Source organism: Geospiza fortis, unplaced genomic scaffold (genome assembly GCF_000277835.1).
Source record: "Geospiza fortis unplaced genomic scaffold, GeoFor_1.0 scaffold98, whole genome shotgun sequence".
Taxonomy (NCBI): Eukaryota; Metazoa; Chordata; class Aves; order Passeriformes; family Thraupidae; genus Geospiza; species Geospiza fortis.
The window spans coordinates 12,154,479-12,174,660 of record NW_005054306.1 but is presented as its reverse complement, the minus strand read 5'-3'; the positions used below and the strand labels follow the sequence as shown (position 1 = coordinate 12,174,660).

General features: G+C 38.4%; 1 protein-coding gene across 1 annotated transcript in view; it reads right to left on the bottom strand.

The window, feature by feature from the left end:
* The window catches only part of LAMA2 (laminin subunit alpha 2), a 254,316-nt gene that overhangs the window by 6,669 nt on the left and 227,465 nt on the right, over positions 1–20,182 (bottom strand). Inside the window, exons 53-61 of the mRNA XM_031066728.1 lie at positions 16,761–16,881; positions 14,319–14,537; positions 12,940–13,088; positions 10,001–10,177; positions 8,978–9,194; positions 6,856–6,915; positions 4,341–4,453; positions 2,685–2,874; positions 169–324 (exon numbers count right to left, since the gene is read on the bottom strand). Of these exons, the coding sequence (XP_030922588.1) occupies positions 169–324; positions 2,685–2,874; positions 4,341–4,453; positions 6,856–6,915; positions 8,978–9,194; positions 10,001–10,177; positions 12,940–13,088; positions 14,319–14,537; positions 16,761–16,881 (1,402 nt within the window). The remainder of the gene's footprint in view (positions 1–168; positions 325–2,684; positions 2,875–4,340; positions 4,454–6,855; positions 6,916–8,977; positions 9,195–10,000; positions 10,178–12,939; positions 13,089–14,318; positions 14,538–16,760; positions 16,882–20,182) is intronic.

Below are 20,182 nucleotides of genomic sequence, written 5' to 3'. Positions count from 1 at the left end.
AGTCAGATCATTCCACTGACAGAATGTTGTTCACCTCCACTAAGGTCCATTTTATCCATATCCTTGAGCAGTCTGAAGGAAAAGAAAGACAAAACAAATGTGGGAAGACATTTGCACCAATCAGGACATACTTAAAGCATGTGAGATAACTTAGACAAATTTGCTTACCGGACCAATTCTCCTGGTTGTGTAGTTAATGGGCAATCCTCCCACATACAGCATTCCTACAACATCCAGGATATCAGCCTTCTTGGGGCTCACAGTCCCGTTAGAAACACCATCTACTATGAGATTTCCTTCTTGCTTCACTCGACTTACTTTTATCTAGAAAGACACAAAAATGCGATACAATTACAGATCATTTCCCGACAACCAAGCCCTTTCAGATTGTAACTAGTGTTACAGTCCAAGACATATAACAATACACAAGAAAGCAGTAGGAGTGGTTAAGAAGTATCACAGCAGCAGCTATGGATAATATTTATAGAACAAAGCTCCTGAGCAAGGTTTTGTACCAACAACTGACTGAGTTTTATTTTCATCTAGGTCAGGAGGCATCATGAAAATTATTTACTAGAATTACTGAAAAGACTTGAGATGCCTTTAAAATGCTTCATTGTTATGTTATAATAGGCATGGCACAGTATTTTTTTTTCCTGGAATCAGACTGCAATTTTAAGTACTGAGAAGAGATAAGTACTTCAGAATGAATGTTGAATGTCATGGCACCGGTTGCAAATCTTAATAGCAGTACATGTTTGCAGGAAATATTGAGTTTATGATTCCAGTAGCTTGGACATGCTTCAGATCATAGTTCATGCTAGAGTAAATACAACAACAACTATGTTCTGTTGGTATTAGGGCTTCTATTCAGACAAATAGACTCTGAATTGCATGGAGAGACTGCAGTTGCTGAAGAGCTGAGGAAATTCTAGGCCAGTGTCTTTCTAAAAGTTTATATTGAAATCCCTAAAACTCAGCATAGTAATGGTTCTGCATAAAAATGAATACATGCAAAATGCATCATGCATGTTAGCAGATTCCTAAACAGTTTAGTAGCTGGCTCACCAGAATAGCAAAGAGCGACAAACAGCACTTTTTGGCTTTTCTTTAACATGGCTGCTTCTGCTCCAGTGTGGCAGTGTATCTGTCATGCAGTGGGAATGACTGAACACTGACGAGGACGGCCTGAAGGTGAAGACCTGAACTTGGTGTTTACAGGCAACTGTAAATTTGAGATGGATAACTACACCTTGGGCAGAAGGAGGATTAGGTGGGTGAGACAGGAATTACTGGGAACAGACATTCCCTCAGAGGACCTCAGCAGAGAGTAGGGTAGCAGCAGCACCAAGTGGCTTCTGTAGGACTGATGGAAATGTTTTTAACCCAAATCATTCCAAATGGAGAAAAGATTGTCATTAAAGGATTATTTCAAGGAGAAGCCCCTGCTTTATCAGAAGCAAAGACTGTGGCCTTTTCCTAAAAGCATTGCCTTCCCTCCTTCTCAAAAATTTTTTTTTTTTGCTTTTTGGGAACTGTGACTTTGATTCCATTCTCTGCTACAGAAACAGGATCTACAAAAAGGGGCCCTCTCTTGTGCAGTGTGAGGCTGTATGTCCAAAGAGCACAATCTTCCATTAAAAATATATGCTCCACTTAGTTCTCTTAGAATAAAGAGAAAATGGCTAAAGAAGCAAAAGCATCTCTTCTGTATCTACAGAGGGAGTAGCAGAATGGGGCCTTGGTTTGCTGCCAGTGCTTCCAGGCATTATATGAAAGAGATGAATGATTACTACAACTTAATTTTTTCCCTTTATGAAATATCTTGGTTTAGGAGGAGTTGCTATTATCAAAAAGTTCATGACTAAAACCATCGTGAAAATAAAATTCCTGGAGAACAGAGTGGAAATGAGGTAATTAAAGTGTAAGAGTAAAGGCAATTAGATTTTTTTCTCATTTGGGGATGAGATGTGGATGCTGAATTTCTAAGTATCTGTACAAAATTCAATGTAACTTATAGCATATAAATTCAACCCACAGTTACACATATACTTTGCTTCTCTGTCTTGAATGGTGCCTTCCAGCATGTCACCTAATGAATATACTGTGTGTCTGTTGTCCTTGGCCCAGTAAATATTACATTTCATAGCTGTGATATCATTCCCTCTCTTAGCATCCAAGTGCCACAGGCATTGCATATAATGCTCCCTCATAAAGTCACAGAAGATGCTGCCAAATAAATTCATGAATATCATATTTATTCCCTACTGAATTAATAATCCAGGGAAGGTTTACTTACATGTTACTTTTTTTTTCTTTGTTCTCAGCAATCTGCCTTAACAATGACATTATTAATGTAGAAAAAAATGGTTTTAATGATGTATTCCATCATCATGAGCTGATACTCACATGAGCCCTATTAAGCAAGAAGGAACATTTTCTGTAGTTCCTTACTACATGGCACATATTTTAAATATGTTCAGAAATATGTGTTTCCTGAAGGATAAATTTCTCTGTACCACTGCATCTGACAAAATTTTTTGCTAGATTATTTTCTTTTTTCCCCAGAAAATACTAGTTGTAAAGTTTGGCTTGTGTGGACTACATTTTGCAAATATCTCAAGGCAAAACAAAGTTCACTCTTACCATTACAAAGAATAATTTAGAAATAGACACTATTATACCTGGTGCCATTGGCCATCATTTATTTTGCTGGAAATCATTGTGCTGGTGTTTCCACTCCCCAGATCATAACTAAAGTAAGGCAGACCATTCTTTATCTGAACTGTAGCAAAATCAGCGTGGTTGATGCGGGCCATATAAAACAGCAAGCCAGAATCGGCTGTTGTTCGGACTTCAAATTCAATTGTAAGCCTAGAAATCAAACAAACAGGAAACAGTAAAAATGGAAAAGATACTTGGAGTCAGGCTCCAAGCAAATTCATCTGCTTCACCTTTTTGTGTTTTTTCTAAAAAAATTTTATACTGCTAGTGGCCAATTTTACTTGTCCATTAGAATTAAAGGAAAATAATCTGGTTTTATGCAAATTACATTTCACACCTATCTGATCCCTGACATGTGAGCATTCATTAGCTTCTTTGCTATGGAGATACAAAACTACAATCTTGGCATAGAATTTCAAGATGCAATTCTCAGCTGCAGCTGTAGCAGCTAAAAAATCCCAGCACTTGTAAAATTCCAGCAGCGTTATCCATCATCCACACGCATAATGCTTACAAAGAGGAGAGAGCTGTAGTGACAGCTGGCAAATGTTGAGTTTCTAATGAGTTGTATTGCCTGAAGACAGGTTGCAAAACTTTTAAAGCTGCAGACAGAAGAGTTTACAATGAGGATATAAAACATTTATTCTGATCTTTCCCAAGAGAAAATGAGGCTGTGTCTGAGCAAACCTAATGACCCCTTGGACAGAATGGTAATGTTGAGAACCTACTCAACAGCAAAGAACCTGTGAAGAAATTATTTAGATTTTCTAATGCTAAAGTTGCACTGGCAACACATCACTAACTTTGCTCAAGCTGAGCTGCAAAGTCAGTACCTGAAAGCAGCTGATAATATAAATGAAAAATCATTGCATGAAAATGATCAGTCCAGGACCATTCCTAGTTTTCTAAAATTAGCATATGTGGTACAACATCTTTTTAGGGATAAATAAGCGTGGGGCTAATGGATTTGGAAACTATAAGCAGCAAAATTGCTTAGTGATGTGTCATGGCACATTTGTTAATGACCATGTGCCTGCAGAACAAACAAAAAAAAAAAAAAACCAAAAAAAAACCCAAAAAAAACCACCCACCAAAAAACTAACAAATTCTATCTTCACAAATTCTCTTTGAAAAAAATGTCAACAGCTATTTGTATATAGTGCTATACTTCAGGGTAGCAATATCATTTTTCCTTTTTACTGTGCAAGATTGATCTTAACTATTGGACGAAAGGGAAAACAAATTCCTTATTAAAAGAAATTATACAGTTACTGAACAAAAAACTTCCCTCTGAAAAAGCCATCTTTCAAGTCAGTTACACAACCTGATTCCATTACTCTGGTTTTTAGGAAATCAGTCTGGGACCTGTGTGTGCCCAAACCTTTACAAACAAAGAGGTAAATTGTTTCCATGAGAGCTACTTAGGTGGGCATTTCATTGCCTAGATTTTATACCTTAATGCTTTTTTAGGTTTGCTTAATGAAATTAATTAGTCTTGGCATGTGATCTTTTCAGATTATGTCCACAGTTTTGGGAGATACCTTTGAGAGAATTAGGAGGGACATTTTATTTTGACACTATTCCATCAAGACTCATTACTGAAACAAACAACATACCTGTTTTTCACTTTGGTGTCATCAAATGCAACTGCAATGTGGCTGTTCCTTGAAAGACCAAACTGTTTGCCACCTTCTAAAATATCTGGTTCTGTGTCAGCAGCACAGGAATCCTGCAAAATACATAACAATCATGCAAACTCCACATTTTGTGTCTGTCTCAGCTGTGCATGTGCTGGGAGTCTCCCAGCTGCTCAGGACTGAGACTATTGTACCTAGTCTAAAGACTGGCCCTGCAAAATTCCAGTGGGCTGATGTCTCATCACACCGGCTAAAGTTATAAACCAGTCTGACAGGAACTTGGTATAAAAGCAGAGCTCATTAAGATAGCTGTAAAAGCAAATAAAAGTAATATATGAATATTGCTGCTTTCATGCTTTCACCCGTGGACATTTACAAGAATCTTAAGTGATTTCCAGGCAGTTCAGTGTACTCTTAGCTCATGTAACTGAGTTTTACACAGTAGGATGCCCTTTTACAGAAATGAAACAAGATTTAAGTTTTAAAGGGATGCTTTGTTGTCAACTTGAAATCCAGTCACCTTAAAAATAATGAGTTAAAAGTAGTTTCAGATCCTGCAGCTGTCAATGAGTCCTTCATTTTATGTCTTTATATTGTTTTACAACTGTATTCTTTTCTTAATGTGCTGTTGTTTTCCCCTGTGCAGTTGGAAGGCCCCCACAAACAATCAGGGAATCCGAATAACTGATGGATAGATATAACAGCTGTTGAAATCCCCCAGCTGTCTAATGTAGAGACATTACTCAGCTTGTAAAGAAACAAACCCCTCCCTGTCGTTCCACTTCTATTAATCTTCAAGTGGTGCAACAATGCAAAGTAAAATATCTTCTGCCCACTATAATTTTCTCGTTTTAATTTCACCAGGTCTTTCAATCTCTGATCCTAAAGCTCTTGTATAGGAGTGCCTGGGGCAATGTGAGACCATGGTAATTACCAGCTTCTACTCATGTCTGGCTTTTGCCTCCCACTGAGAGTATTGTGAGGAAACTACTCATAGGATCTAACTCAACAAAATACAACAAAATATTGGACAATACCGCTGGGAAAGAAACAAACTTTGATAGCTGCAAGCTCTGTTTTTAAGCTCTGTGGCTGCTATCATTTTGGATTGGTGACAGTCTCTTATTTGAGCCCTGACTCAGCAGGGGCCTGCAAAGCACAAGGTGCAGTGGTTTGCTGACAGAGTTCTTTCTCTGAAATATTTCAAAAATGTCATGAGTGACTTAAGCCCTGAGATTTCAACTGCAAAGAGGAAATTTATTTCCCCTCTCTCACTCAGTTTTTCAGTAATATTTTTTTTCTTTCACAAATCACAAAGATGTTCACAACAGTATAGAACACCTCTAAAATACAGTTTTGCATAATAAATGTTCTGGTTTGGATACGACAGAGTAGAACACCATGCATTATGACAAGAACAATTGATACATCAATATGCAATGGAGGAAAAAAACAAGGAAAATTCACCAGGACCAAGCCGGGTTATGAATGTATAATACCAGTCTTCCAGTGATCATCAACAATTAAAAAATAAATCATATTCCCATAGTGCAGGGTAAAATTTTGAATTATTTTAAGCTTTCCAGGCTTATCTAGAAGTCTAACAACTAAGCTAATGACAATACCATGCATATAATACCTTCAATTACATTTGAGCTTGCTAAAATTTAAAGATAGGGAATAACAACTGGTACTGGAAAGAATTGGAAAATACATACACACACCTTTCTCTGGCACACTTTTACACGGCAAAAGAAAATATTCTGACAGTAAATTTAATCCTAGGCTGGTATATGTTAGTAAAGGGTCTGACCCTAACACAAGCTGCTCCCCAGCACCAGTAAACACTGCAGTTTTTCTTCATTCCAGCAGGGTGACTGTTAGAAAGGGCAAGGAGTGTGGGAGAGTATCCAACACACCATGGTGGCTGGAATCATAGCATACAGTGATTGTTTGCTAATAACTACTTATAATAGTAAACATTCATCATGAAAAGTCAGCAAAAGGAAAAACAAAACCAGTAGGGCATGTATAAAAAAATCCATATTTTATTCACAAGCCTGCGTCTGCTTTTGTTTTATCTAAGGACAGCCAGCTTTACAGCTTTCACCAGACTGTGCCCTAAGCACGGGTCACCAGTCTGTATTAAAATATCTCAGCTTTGCTTTTTGAGTAATGGCCTTAATGTGTCCTGGCTGCTTAATAATCTCCCACATTACATGAGAGACTGAACTTGTGAGCTGCACTTTACTTCAGTCTTGTAAGATGTCAGGGACTTGACTGGTAGGTCAAGAAGCTCAGTGTGTATGGCAGTGGAAATGAAGAGCAGAAAAGGCCACTGGTGGACTGTCACACATTCTCCACATTCTCATTTGCTGTATTAGTAATTACAAAGAAAGCAATTAGTAGAAAAAGCACTGAAGCAGTCCCCACAGTTCACTGGATGCTGTTAATAACAAAGGGCAGAAATGCATGGATCAGAAGTGGGCAGTACCATCACGGAGCCAAAGGCAGAAGAAAGGCTGGCGCTCTTCGTGTCAGCAGCAAGCGAGCCCTGAGGAGCAGGGAACAACGTGAGGCAGAAGCAGCAGTTACCCAGTGTTGAGGAACACTGGCATTCACAGCAAGCAGCAGCAGACTGGTGGCTGGTGTATTTCCCAACTGTCCTGCTCATGGATCTTGTCTTGCGTTTAGTACAGGGTAGGTTTTTCCCCCATTTGGGATTCAACTGCCCTCCCCTTTTACATGCAGATGGATGCATGTAGATCAAAAAGGTCCTAAAAGTACTCAAATAGAGCATATAAGTTATTTAAGCCTCCTATGTGAAAATATTTTTTTCTGCTGTACATTTTCCATATGCAGTCCTCGTACACTGAGATTCTGTATAATTTACTGTCCTACAAGTACCACCCCATGAGTGTAACCTCATTACCAGGCTGTAGCTACTTTTTTGCAACAGTCCCCTTAAAAATACTTTGAAGAACTCACTAATATGAATGTAACAGCTATCCAAAAGCTTGCCTTATTTAAAATAGCTTCAAGCCTTCAGCATACTAAAACAGTTTCATTATTTCCAAGAGAGAAGGGGAGTAATGGTGTTTTATTTAGAATTCCTGTTTCAAATTATCACTGCTCTAGATACGTGATATACAAAACTCACCTAGTTGGAATGGGACTAGCTTCTGATATTAATGAGTAGATCTATTCCTCTCCATTTTGCTGTTTTAAAAGCTAGTGTTTATAGTCTTAGGAAGTGTGCACTTACTCTTTCATGCTCTTCTGTGGTTTGTTTCTTTATTTGTTTTTAAGGACAACAGATTTGTTTTTAAGAAGAACTGCATTCCTTCACAACAGTGAGCATTAAACTGGATAATCCCTTTTACCTTGTTGCCTGGTTCCTTATCTTTCTATAGTAGCCTTACTGTACTGCAATTTTTCTTTGAATTCCAAACACAAAAGCTGCATGGGAGCCCTGGTGCTACAACTACTCCACCTTGTGGGAACGAGTCACAGCCGCTGCCCAGAGCATTGAGAGGTTGGAGTCTGTAACTGTGGGGCTCGGGGCACGGTAATAACTGAGATGGAGCTTGCCTGCCTTGAGCCCAAGGCTCCCATTTCCATGCATGTGATGTGGAGATTTCAGTAATACCTGATAAGTCTTTCTAGATAAAGCTGTGCCATATATACTGGCCAACAAAGGTGGTCATGTATCTCAAACAGAATTCAGGTTCTTCTTGAAACCATCTCATTACTACTGAAGTGTAAATTCCAATAATGCAAACAGGTTCCTAACTGGGGAATGTGCAGTCTTTTCACATCATTTTGAAACTCACTCATACTAAACTATACATAGCCTGCATAAACCTGTTGGTTGTATTCAGGTCTAACAAAATACAAATATTTTTCAAAAATATCCTCTGGTGTATGTATAATTCATTTTAATATTCAGATGTGTAAACATATGTTTGTGAACAGTAAAATGTTCCATCAGCTTATAAAACTACTACACTTGTGAGAGGAGTTTCTTCCTTAAATTTTGTTGTGTAAGACTGCTTGCCACTATCTCACTATTTATTTCTGGTAACAACAGTTGAGCTCAATTTAGCAGTGACTGGGGTTTCATTTTGTAATTCTCCTGACTGAAGTTATAAAATAGCAGTGGAGGAATTGCCATATTGAATAGGCCTCCTGGTTTATCTTTTTCTTCACCACGTCATTGACATGACTGCTATCATGTGCATCAGAGACCAGCACAAGAAATATCATAATGAAATGGATTTCCCATGGGAAAATCTCCCTTCCAACCCCAAGCAAATATTGCTTGGCTTACACCCTGAAGTGTAAGGGTTTACGGCTGAGCATGCAAGCCAAAGATATTTTAAAGCTATATTGTTCTTGAAATTACTGTTGTGATAATCCAAGCAAATGATATCAGCCAGTTTTCCATTATCCACAGGTTTTACTGACCTGCAACATAGTGTTCCATTTACAGTATTATGCTGAATTGTCACTATTTTTGTGGCAAAGTGCTTCATTATTCTTGATGAATAGCTTTTCAATTTTGTCTGGGAAAAAAACTTTTCAAACTCTACCTGACTGTAGTGATTTAAACTTACAAGTGCTGACGATAGAGACGGTGTTGGAGGAGGAGGAGAAGCAGGAGGGGTTCTTGGCCCTTCTTTCTCCCCATTAGTGTCTGGTTCAGGTTGGACCAGAACTGTTGCACGAGTAGGTTTATCTTCATCCTCAGTTGGCCTAACTTCTGGTTCTAGTGTGGGACATCGGCCAATATCCGCATTTTCAAAGGACACAGGCTGAGCAAAGTCCATGGGGCTGAGAACACACAAGAAGAGCGATGTCTGTAATTATATTTTCTGCCTTTTTACTACCTATTTATAAAAAACAACTATATGCTGCAGTGTAATTTCACTTCACAGGACACAAAAGCCAGGACTCATCCTGCCCTGTACAGGTAGGTACAGGTACAGAAGCAAGACACTTAAACTAGAGGTGATAGTGACCATTGGCTTTTCTTCCTACAGTCAGTGCAGAGAGACAGGCATCCTCTTTGGCAAAATTCACAGGCCTATGTAGTTTCAATGGTATTACAGAGAAGCCATTTACTCTGATGTGGAGTGATAAAATCCTAATTTAGGTACATCAGATATGTGAAAGAAAGATTTAGATGGAAACTTTTTATAGAGGTTTTATTTTATTCACCATTGCCTTTCCTTTTACTCAAATGCTCCTTCCAGATTACTGCACTTTCCACAAAGTAAATTTATTCCCATGGTGGTTCTCAGAATTTTGACTTCTCTTGGAAGTCACCCTTACCTAAAATAAAGTGTTATAGTACACCATAAATACCTATTGCTGACGTACATCTTACTGCAGCGTTACTGCTGAATTTCTGTGATTTCATGGATAAACAGACAGTGTTGGCTTGTCTGTAAAACAGCTCATTAATGGCATAGCCTATGGAGCATATACTGTAGACAAAAAAATAAGGAATGGCATATAAAGAAAACAGGTCATATTCTAGGATTTGCTGCTAGTATGATTAGTTGCAAAAATAAACTTTCCAAGGCAGTTCAACCAGATCTCATTAACTGGACATTTTTGGCATCATTGAGACTTACGTGGCATTAATGACAAGATTCCATATACAGCCCTCAAATGGTGGTATGCTTCTGAGAGGTGCAGTGTGAAACTGAGAAGATGTACCCCCTACAAAGAGTTTCTTAACAGAGATGGGCAGGTCTGATGGCAATCTCTGAGTCTGGACTTTGTCTTCATCGACTTGAACACTGAACATCCTGTGGAAAAGATTTGAAAGCAAAGAAATATATATTTTACGATGGTTATTGCTTATATTGAAATCACCCCCTTGTAAGACCTGTTTACTCCTACACCAGCTGTAACAATGAGCAACTCAAAGTATGTAATTGGCAGCTCACATTAAATGTATATTAACCACTAGAAGGGTTTCAGCTGCTGCTGTGCCTCCTTGGTAGTTGTTTGACAAAGCCTGGCAAAACTGTGCTGTGTAGGGGTGATAATGTCAGACTGTGGCTGCATAAGAAGAAATGGTTTGTGGTGTGGCAATACAGACACAGTAAGGGCTGAGCTGGCTGTACTGTGATGGTAGATATAATCATCTAGACCTCAGCAGGATGGGAACAGCATGGGGTCACATTTTCTTTGGACTCCCTATTTCCTTATTATCCTCTTGCTGGGGCACAACCAGACTGCTCTGACTGCAGGATCAATGGCAGACATACAGCACACTTTTAAAAGATCTCATAGCTTCTTCTGGGGGAGGTGGCAGAGGAGGAAGAAAACTGCTGATTGTTCACAATGTACCAATACAGGTGCTATAATTCATTCCAATGGGTATTTCACATGGCACAAGCAAAAGACAAAGCAGTCCCATGGTTACTGTTAAGGCTGAAGAGAGGAAGGTAGGAGTCTCTGCAGCACCACTGGCTGACTAATCAGTCTCTGGCAAATAAATTCCCTTTTGTCAACTGCAAAATTATACTGAACTCTGATATTCTTTCTTAACTATAATTACAAATGCAAGCAACTTAATATTGAAAATGCTTATTGAAAAGAGACCTGTTTTCAAATACAAAATGCTTGGCTTTGTTATTTACACACATCCTAGACAGAAATGGACAGTGACTTAAGCACCTGAATTATTTAAGTGCTGTACTGTGTCTAAATTGTCCAGTTTCCTCATAGTTTTGGATGAATTAATTTGGTTTGGAAAGCTGCAGAGCAAGAAATGTGATTAATTTTTCAAAGAGTTAGAGAAAGCAGTTATTAAAAGACTTATCTTTCAGGACAATCCCTATGATATCTACCAGTTCCTTTGGCAGTGGAAATAGAAGGAGGGAGATTTCTCTGGAGGCATTTCAGAGAAAAAGACTAATTTAAGTTCCATGAAGTGTCCCAGAGAGGACATTTTCCTTCTCTGCCTTCAGAGGAATTGTAGGGAAGTCTGATTGTCAAGACTCAAGTTATCCTTTTTGCTGCTGCATTTTAGCCATGGTTAATCATCATAAACATTTTGGGTCCAAGCAGATTTGACCCAAAATCAGCCTGCAGTGATGTACATTAGTCTTCAACAATATAATTTTTCATAATTATATGGACAATTATCTCTCTGCAGAGTTTTCACAGAAAACATTAAAAAAATTAAAGCTTGAGATCATGATGAGCAGAGGAAGGGTTAATAATAATTTATGTCTTTTCATATACATTTCAGGCTACAAAAACTTCAGAGTTCAGGCATTTGTTTTGTAACAAAGCTACTTTGAAAACACAGAGGTCTCATGTGAACAAACACCATCACTGGATAGCATTGTACAGCAATTTTGCCTTGATGTACTCTCACATGCACCCTCGTAAGGTCAAGCTAACTGTACTGGCTACAGCACTGCATAAAATAATTTACTTTGTTGCTTAGAGCTTTTTATTATAATCCGCATATTAGTGTTCTGTCACAGTGACACAAAATGTATCACAAAATGCAGTCATCCATTTCCTAAAAAACTATGTTTTCCCAAAGCATTTACAGTTTGACTTTGACCTAGTCACTGAAGTAGAGGAGTCTTATTGACTGGAGGCATTATTTGTGAGAGGTTTTTTAGCAATACAATAGAAATTCAGTCAGAAAATTATACAGAAAGGAAAGCAAACTACAGAGAGGACAGAAGGGCACCTGGGGACTAGACAGGAATGGTTGGTCAAGAAAGCTGCATTGTTGTGGGGGTAAGAGGGTGAAGTGGATAAGTGCCTTTTGTAACATGCTGGATGTCACATCTTCTTCCTGATTTCTTTCAACAACACAGAACATTGTGCAGAGTGCACTAATCCAACAAATGCCTGTACAGAAAATACACATTCGTGTGTTCAAATGTCCATAATAAACCCTGCTTGGAACAAGGGCTATTCCAGGCCATAAATATTATTGGCTGCCTGAGTCCTACACACTAGAGTAGTGCTGTTTCTAATAATTTTCTGAATGGTGAAGTGTAATGAGAAAGTTTTAAAATGTCTGAAAAAGGGCAAAGGAATTTAAGCAAAATTCAACGTAAAACAACATGGTCTGAAAAGGTCTGTGATGGCCTTTCCAATGAGAAAAGTGGGACTGTGTTTTCATTGTTTTGCCATATTTAGCTGGGCACCACTGTGTCCAGCACATGGCATCTCAAAAAGCCTACAGGCTGCTCTGCTGTTGCAGTTTGAACCCTTTGAAAATTATATTTTTTTATATGTCCTGAAAAGGAGATTTATTGCACCATGGCAGAATCAGAAGATTAAAGATGCCATTTCAGGCAAACACAAGTCTGGAGAAACAGGCTGGTAGCCTACAAAAGCATGTAAACCCAGCTCTTCAGAACAATAACGATTGTCAAACTTATTTCTAAGAATTTCTGGATAATGACGGAATGAAATAAATTATTTTTTGTCTCAGAAGAAGCATTTACATGGATTGCCAAAGCCATGAACACATTTGCTTTGTTGGATTAGCTGTGCTGTGTGGCCTGTAGCACTTGTAGGTATTTGTTACCCTCCAGCTCGCTCTAGCCGGATGGAATGTGCTCTGCCGTCGTGGAACTCGCCAGCTTCGGGTCTGACAGTGATCCTGTGCGGATCCCGGATCCCGGTGGAGACGTGCACTTCCAGCCGACCTCGGTTCAGGAACACGGCATAGTAGGCCTGCAAGGTACATGTTGGATTGAAGAGATAAGTTACATTTGGAAATAAATGATTTCACTTAGTTTTACATTAATGTGTATGTTTTATTGTCTTACACTGGCTGTTAATGTGCTCACTGTGGACAAGACACTGCTCTTTCAGTTCTGCTGCTTCTGCTTCAGACTCCAGCATTTTTATAATGAGGAAGGGGTAAAATGTGGTTATAATGGAAAATGTCAACTGAAGATTTAACTCTCTATCTATTTTCAGGGAAGGACGGGGACTTGTAACCTACAATTCTTCTCATTTATGACATTAAAGGACCTGCTCTTAAACTCATCAAGCCCCTTGATCTCAGCTTGAGTTCTGTGTTTGGAGGGCTGGCAAATCATGCCAGTGGTTACTCCAGCACCAGTATCATACTGTAGCAGATTTCAGGATCTAAACTTCAGTTAATATAGCAATAAGAAGTCATATTCACCTCTGTGACCTGAAGAGCTGGGAAATGATGAAGGAGCCCCTAACCTGAAGATAATGTCATCCAGGTGAGCCATTACAATGTGCTGTCCCTGGAGTGTGTTACTCTAGGTCACCAAGAGCTCTCTTCCAAAACAGCCAAAAAGGAGAATAATGAAATATCACTTCCCAGAAGTCCTGAACAAAGAATGCATCAACACAATCTCTTTATTGCTGTTGTAGTGTGCCTGTCTGTCAGGATTTTAATCCAGATTTAATCAAGGCTTGAATAATTTCTAACCATTTCTCTGTGTTCACCACCTTTTTTTTTCTTTTCGTCTTAGGGAAATTAGAATGATACTCATTTATGTCTCTATGAGCAGGACTGAGAGAGTTTCCAAGTATTAATAGTGCATAAGCAGTCCTCAAAATGAGTGAAGAACAGGATTTTCTAATATTTGGGTAGTATTTTCTAATATTTGGGTTTGGTTAAAAAAACCCAACACGGAATATAATAGAAATCTGCTGCTTAGCAACAAGCAATGGATACATGACTGTAAATCTGTAAGAGAAACAATTTCTCCAAGACAAAAAAACCAATTCTGAGCTTCTATTAGATTCTTCATCAGATGAAGGATGACACTAGAAATAATTTATTCCAAGTACCTGAATTTTAACTTAAGCATAAACATCTGTCAGTGTCTTGAAACAAACTCTGGCAGTTCAGTAGAACTGTGGGGTTTTTTTTTAATATTTTAAAATATTTAATCTTTATTTTTTTTTTAAATCTCTTACATGTCCTGTCTGCCTGCGCTTTCTCTTCAGGGGAGCAGCTTTCCTTGCAGAGTGCCTGCGCTTTCTCCTGGGGGGAATAATAGTGCCACTTGTGCCAAACAAGATGATCCCAGACTCATTCCTGGTGCTGAAGGAGAGATTGATTTCTGTGCCCACATCAAAGGAGACTGGCTGCAGTTCCACAAAACCTGGCTTGGAGAAGCTGACTGTGTGAATGTTCTGTAGGAAGGAAAGGACAGAAAAGTGCATTAGTAGAATTAAAAGCAACATTATGAATGCACAGGAAGATTTCTGAACTAAAATAATAAACTATGTAAATACAACTAGTGTGAAAAGATGGAAAGTAATAAGAAACACTTAGCAATTTATTCCTCAAAGTGTTCTGCAAACACTTTTAGATTATCTGTTTACATCTGGCATCATTATGGTATTTGTGGAATTCTGTCTTACAGGAAGGCAAAGCTCCAGTTTTATGTCAATATACCCTCTTGGATTAAAAATAACTGCTCAACGTTGTTTTTATTTTATGTATGTACTTTCCATTGAGTTAATACAGTTGGAGCTTGCTTTTAAATCTATACAATAGGTAATAAAACCCGATATGAACGTAAACTATTATTTGTCAGATGTGCTGAGAGAATACTTTTCATTAATCTTCATTACTTCATTAAGCACCACTGCTTTCTTGGTTACTCAGAGTCGTAAATGAAGCACTTGTTGCATATGGCCCAACTCGTCAGACACTGGTAGCCATTAACACAATTTAAAGAGTAGAATATGTCATCAAATAATAATTCAGTGCATACTCCCAAAGATTTTCTGTCATCGCTGCCAACTCATATATTCTTCCAGATGTGGAAGACCAATCTATAGAAACAGCGACTTTTTCGAAAGTAGTTTGCCATTTTTGCAGTACAGCAGAACTGTTTCCAGGTCAAGAAATAAAAAATTATGCCAGATAAAATCATTGCTGGTGGTGCCCACCTTTCTCTGAAATCTAAGGACATCTAAATGATTGAACACATACCCAGTCTTTATCCTTTAGTTTTTTTCACTCCTTTTTAATTTTCCTACATCTTCTTTTGTAAAATTAGAATATTTTATTTCCCCAAGAAAAGGGTTAATCCAATTAGATTTCATACTCTGAAAGTGAAACCTCAAGTGTTAAAAAATAATGGGAAAGGCAAAGTATTTCCTAAGATTCATAGCAACAAAAGAAAATGAACACAACTACCCTTTCCTGTTTCAGAAAGAATATACTATAAATCAAAACAAATATATACCTCTCTATCTAATTTTTCCTGAAGCCAAATTTGTAAGATTTAAAAGCATTTGAAAAATCTGCTTGTTTACAATTTAGCTTTACCACAAACTTGAAAATATGGATCTCATAAAAAATCTGGTCTAATATCCCATTTGAGAGTCCTACTGTTGTGTACTTTTTGCTCTGATCAAGGCCAAAGGTGCAATGGATAAACTCAGCAAAATAGGGCCCTTGTCTTTATTTTGGCCCAGCCAAGTTCCAGTTGCTGTTCAAAGTAAAGTTTTAATGTTTTGTAGGAAAAAAATATTTGGAGCGCATCGGATTAACAACAACTCATTTGGATTTATTGTAATGGCATCTGATATGAAATATCAGATATATGGTATATATGGTATCTGTGAGATATATGGTATATATGGTATCTAATGGATATCTTCCACCTCCTAGCAAAACTATCTTAAATAGTAGAGATTTCTAGGGAAGAAATAAAAACTATTTATTGGGACACAAATGTCAGTGGAAGTATTTTTTTGTATAAAATTCTTTTCCATGGAAAATTACTAAATTCTCTCCCAAATTTCACATCAGATTCCTTGAAATCTATATACACTGAAAGGCTGTTAATTGCAAGCATCAACAACTGAAAACAGATGCATTTAAAGCTAAAATAACACCAATTTTGCACATTCTTAGTGATCAGTAAGAAATGTTCCTTCCAGCTCATGACAGTAAGTATTCATACCTGAGGTTTTATATAGTGAATGACTTTATAATAACAATTAAAAAAAATTAAATCAACGTGTTTTATGTGCATCAGATTTTTTTTTAATTTTTGCAGTGTTGTCAATGCCTACCTCCATTAATGTCAGTAATTACCATTTTAGTCAGCTGAAACAAAGCTAAACCACTGCTAAGCAGTTCAGAAAATCCTATCCTTTAGAGGTAGGGATATCACAATTGGCCAGGGACACTCTCCAAGAAGGCAGGACCTGAAAAATTGGTCTACTTGCTGATCAGACTTACTCATCTTTCTTTCTCTTAAATGCTACTCTTGATTTTAAGGTTAGATTCCCATCCCAAGGAATATACTACATACAATTAATCTACTATGCCATAAAATTAGAAACCAGAAAACACTTATAAACATTAAGGCCAAAATACATGGAAATCAGACTAACCTCTAGTGTGCATCCTTTGGTTAGACCAACAAAGTCAGGACTGCTCAATATGTTATAGGGTGTCCTTGAAATTTCAATGTCTTTGAGGCAACCTGTGTATTTCTCTAAGTTCACTTCAGGCCTAAAAAACATTTAGAAGTACAATGTGTTTTCAAAAATAGAGTTTAGGGAGAACAGTCAGCCAGACACACATATGTACACTTTCAGTGGCACAGATGCTTTATTTTTATTTTTACTGCACACATACACTTGAATTTGTGTTGCCTTCTACAATCTATCAGCGCACATTGCACTCTTCCTTGCATCACTCAAAGTTGTAACAAGAGGTTCATCTCATCTCCAACTGACAACAGTCCCCTTCTCAATTCTTTCTTTCTTTTCTTAAGGGTTTTTGGTTGGTGGTTTTGTTTTCTGTGTTTTTCCTTTGATAAAGGAGAATTATCACCTTTGGTGTTAAAACACAGTGAGCTACGAAATAAGGAAGTTGTTGTTCCTTAGGCAAAGCGGAAAGATGTAAGCTAGGAAATCATAACAGTAAGGAGAGATTTTAACTGGAAGACATTTTTCATTTCTCTTTTTGCATGCTAGATCCAATGAAAGGAGAACTTTAGCAGAGTACAAATATTTGAATAAAGTTTTGGCCCACACACTTCAGGAATAAAATCAGGTGGACTGACATTTATATTTCCAGTATCTTTCTTATGAAAATTGCTGCATATTTTCTTAGGACATAGCAATACATCTGACTTTTTCAGGCAGTTAAACAAAACAAAGCACTTGGGTTTGTTACAAAATGTGACTATCCATCCAAAACAGGAAAATACTGTAATGGAATTCAAGTTCCATGTTTGACTCATCAGCCGGCTGATGAGAGGAAATAAGAAACCCTTTGAAAGTAACACCAAAACTATCACGTTTGATTGCAAATGTTCGATTTCCCAGGCCCCGGTACACCAGAGTGAGACCATAACTGCTGGTAACATCTGAACCAGGCTTGCCAGAAGAAAAGCCTTATAAAGTCACTTCAGAAAAAAACCCTGCCATTGATACCATGGAGAGTAAATCCAAAAAGAAAAAAGAAAGCACAATTTAATTCACTAAAAAGTATTACCCATGAGTGTTTACTAGAGTATCTGAATAGTATCAACAGCTCAAAGAGAGAAAAATTAATTTGGGAAATAAATAAGGACTTAAAACTGGGGTGCGGTGGGGAAGGGGGGAAGCAACAACCATTTCAGTTCCCTGGAAGGAAAGAAAAAACATTTTAAAGAATATTAATTACAAAATAAAACCAATTTGCACAGATACTAATCAGCTGCGTGTTTTGGCACTGAAAGCCATTCTTTGCACTACAGCCAACCGAGCAAGCGTGATGTATTCTCTGGCAAATTAGTACTCTCTGCATAAGTTAAAGCAAGCATCTGGTTTACTAAAATGATCCATATGCTGCTTTAGTTACAGTCAAGTAGCTATGTTGACCTTTCAGTTTTCTTTTTTTTTCCTATCTCTTCTCCAGTTCCTTTATGGATTTATCTCCCAGCAGAAGAACAGTTTTGCTGTTATCATCGTCACTGGAGCCCATAATATTTGCCATCCAGAAATCATTCTTGATACTACCTTTCCTGCCTTTTTCCTGCCTTGTCCAGGGACAGACTGTCCTCATCCTGTCTCGTTAAAAAGAGCTGCTGTTATAATTCCCAACCCATACCACAGAATCACAGAGTGGGTAAGGTTGGAAGGGAGCACCGTGGGTTGTCTGGCTCAACCTCTTTGCAAACACTGAACACTTGCTTGATGTTTTCTTAAGACTTCTTTTTTCTTTTTTTTATTTCTTTTTTCCTTTCCAAAATACACCACATAAGGTCCAAGTTCACTAAGATCTTCCGTAATTCTTTGTTTTTCGGATTTTTTTCTAAGTTCCTTTTTGTGAAAACAGGCCAGTTTTACAGGAAAACAAACAGCAATTTCTGGAGCTTGAGAGAAAATAGTCTTTCTAAAGTTCAGGGCAGGAGTATGGGGGTGAAGTTGTATTTTTCCAATTCAAGCCAGGAATTAGGCTGCAAAACACAGCGAAGATCACTTCATACCTGAGCATACTAAAGCAAAAGCGATGCATACAAATAGCTGTAAACTGAAACCACAGTCAGAAATAAGTGACCTCCCCTCTCTGCCCCCCATACTCCTGTTCTGAACACGAGAAGCGGCAAATTTCACAAAAAATCTCCACCGTGCTCTCATGCTCTCCTCAGTGACTACTTCAGTGCGTCTGAGCAGGGCGCTGCCCACCTCCCGTGGGATTATACATCCCCTACATCCCGGCGGTCGGCGCCCGGGTCAGCCAGCAGCTGGCTGAGATCCGCGTCCCGGGCACCGCAGCGCCACGGGCAGCACACGGCTGAAGGAGGCAGCAGCTGCGAGAGGAAAACAAAAGCTGCTTGTGTAGGTGTGTGCACAGCCGGAACGTGACGGCGGTGAGCACTCGGGAGCAGCTCAGAATGCTCAGCTCTTACAATGAACTAAGAGCCCTAGCGGAGCAGCTGCTCTGAACACTGCCCAAGCTGCTGCTGCTGCGGTGCCACCCGCGCTAAAAGCTGCGCTTTAACTAGACACATGCAAGTCATGCAGATAATCCGATTGTTTTTACCTTGCCTTCATACTGGGGAGAGAAATAAAGACAAGAAAAGGAAAAAACAACATGGCGTTAATTGTAGCAAGTGGTACTTCTTGTATTGTTGTTCCGTGATAGAACGGTACTTATACTTAGTATTAAGTATACTTAATACTTAGTAGCAAGGTTCAGCCATTTCACAGGGAAGGAGGTGTACACCATTTACAAACAACATACAGTAAAAGGTGGGATTCTAGGTATGCTATCAGGCTATAACAATTAACTGGTTTACTCCGCAAAGAGCTGCCATAAAACCTAACGCATCAGAGGGTTTTTGTAACTTGATACTATATTTGGTCATGAGCAGAAGCAAACCATGTAAAAGAATTTGGCAGAACCGACACGACCTGATAATTACAAAGTCATGGATACCTCAGTGTCTATTGTTCGCATTAGCTCAGCTTTGCCCTAATCCCCCTTTCACTACTTTTGATTCTAATTTACCACAGCGTTAATCTTGCCTCAGGCACTGACAAATCATAGCTGTAGGCAGAACGGTTACCACAGGTCAAAGTAGCTGTGGTACACTGATTTTCTGGGCAGCCACAAAGGAAGTGGAAGATAATTGCTCTAGACGTTTTGTTATGCACTGGTGTGATTTCACAATTACATAATATAGTGTTTTATTTCGTGAGTAAAACAGATCTTAGATCTTTTTATTGCTGGGTGATTTGACATCAGAGGTCAACGATTATCCTAATAAATTAACAAATATGTCCATTCTTTTAGCAGCAGACGAGTCTGTGGATTAAAC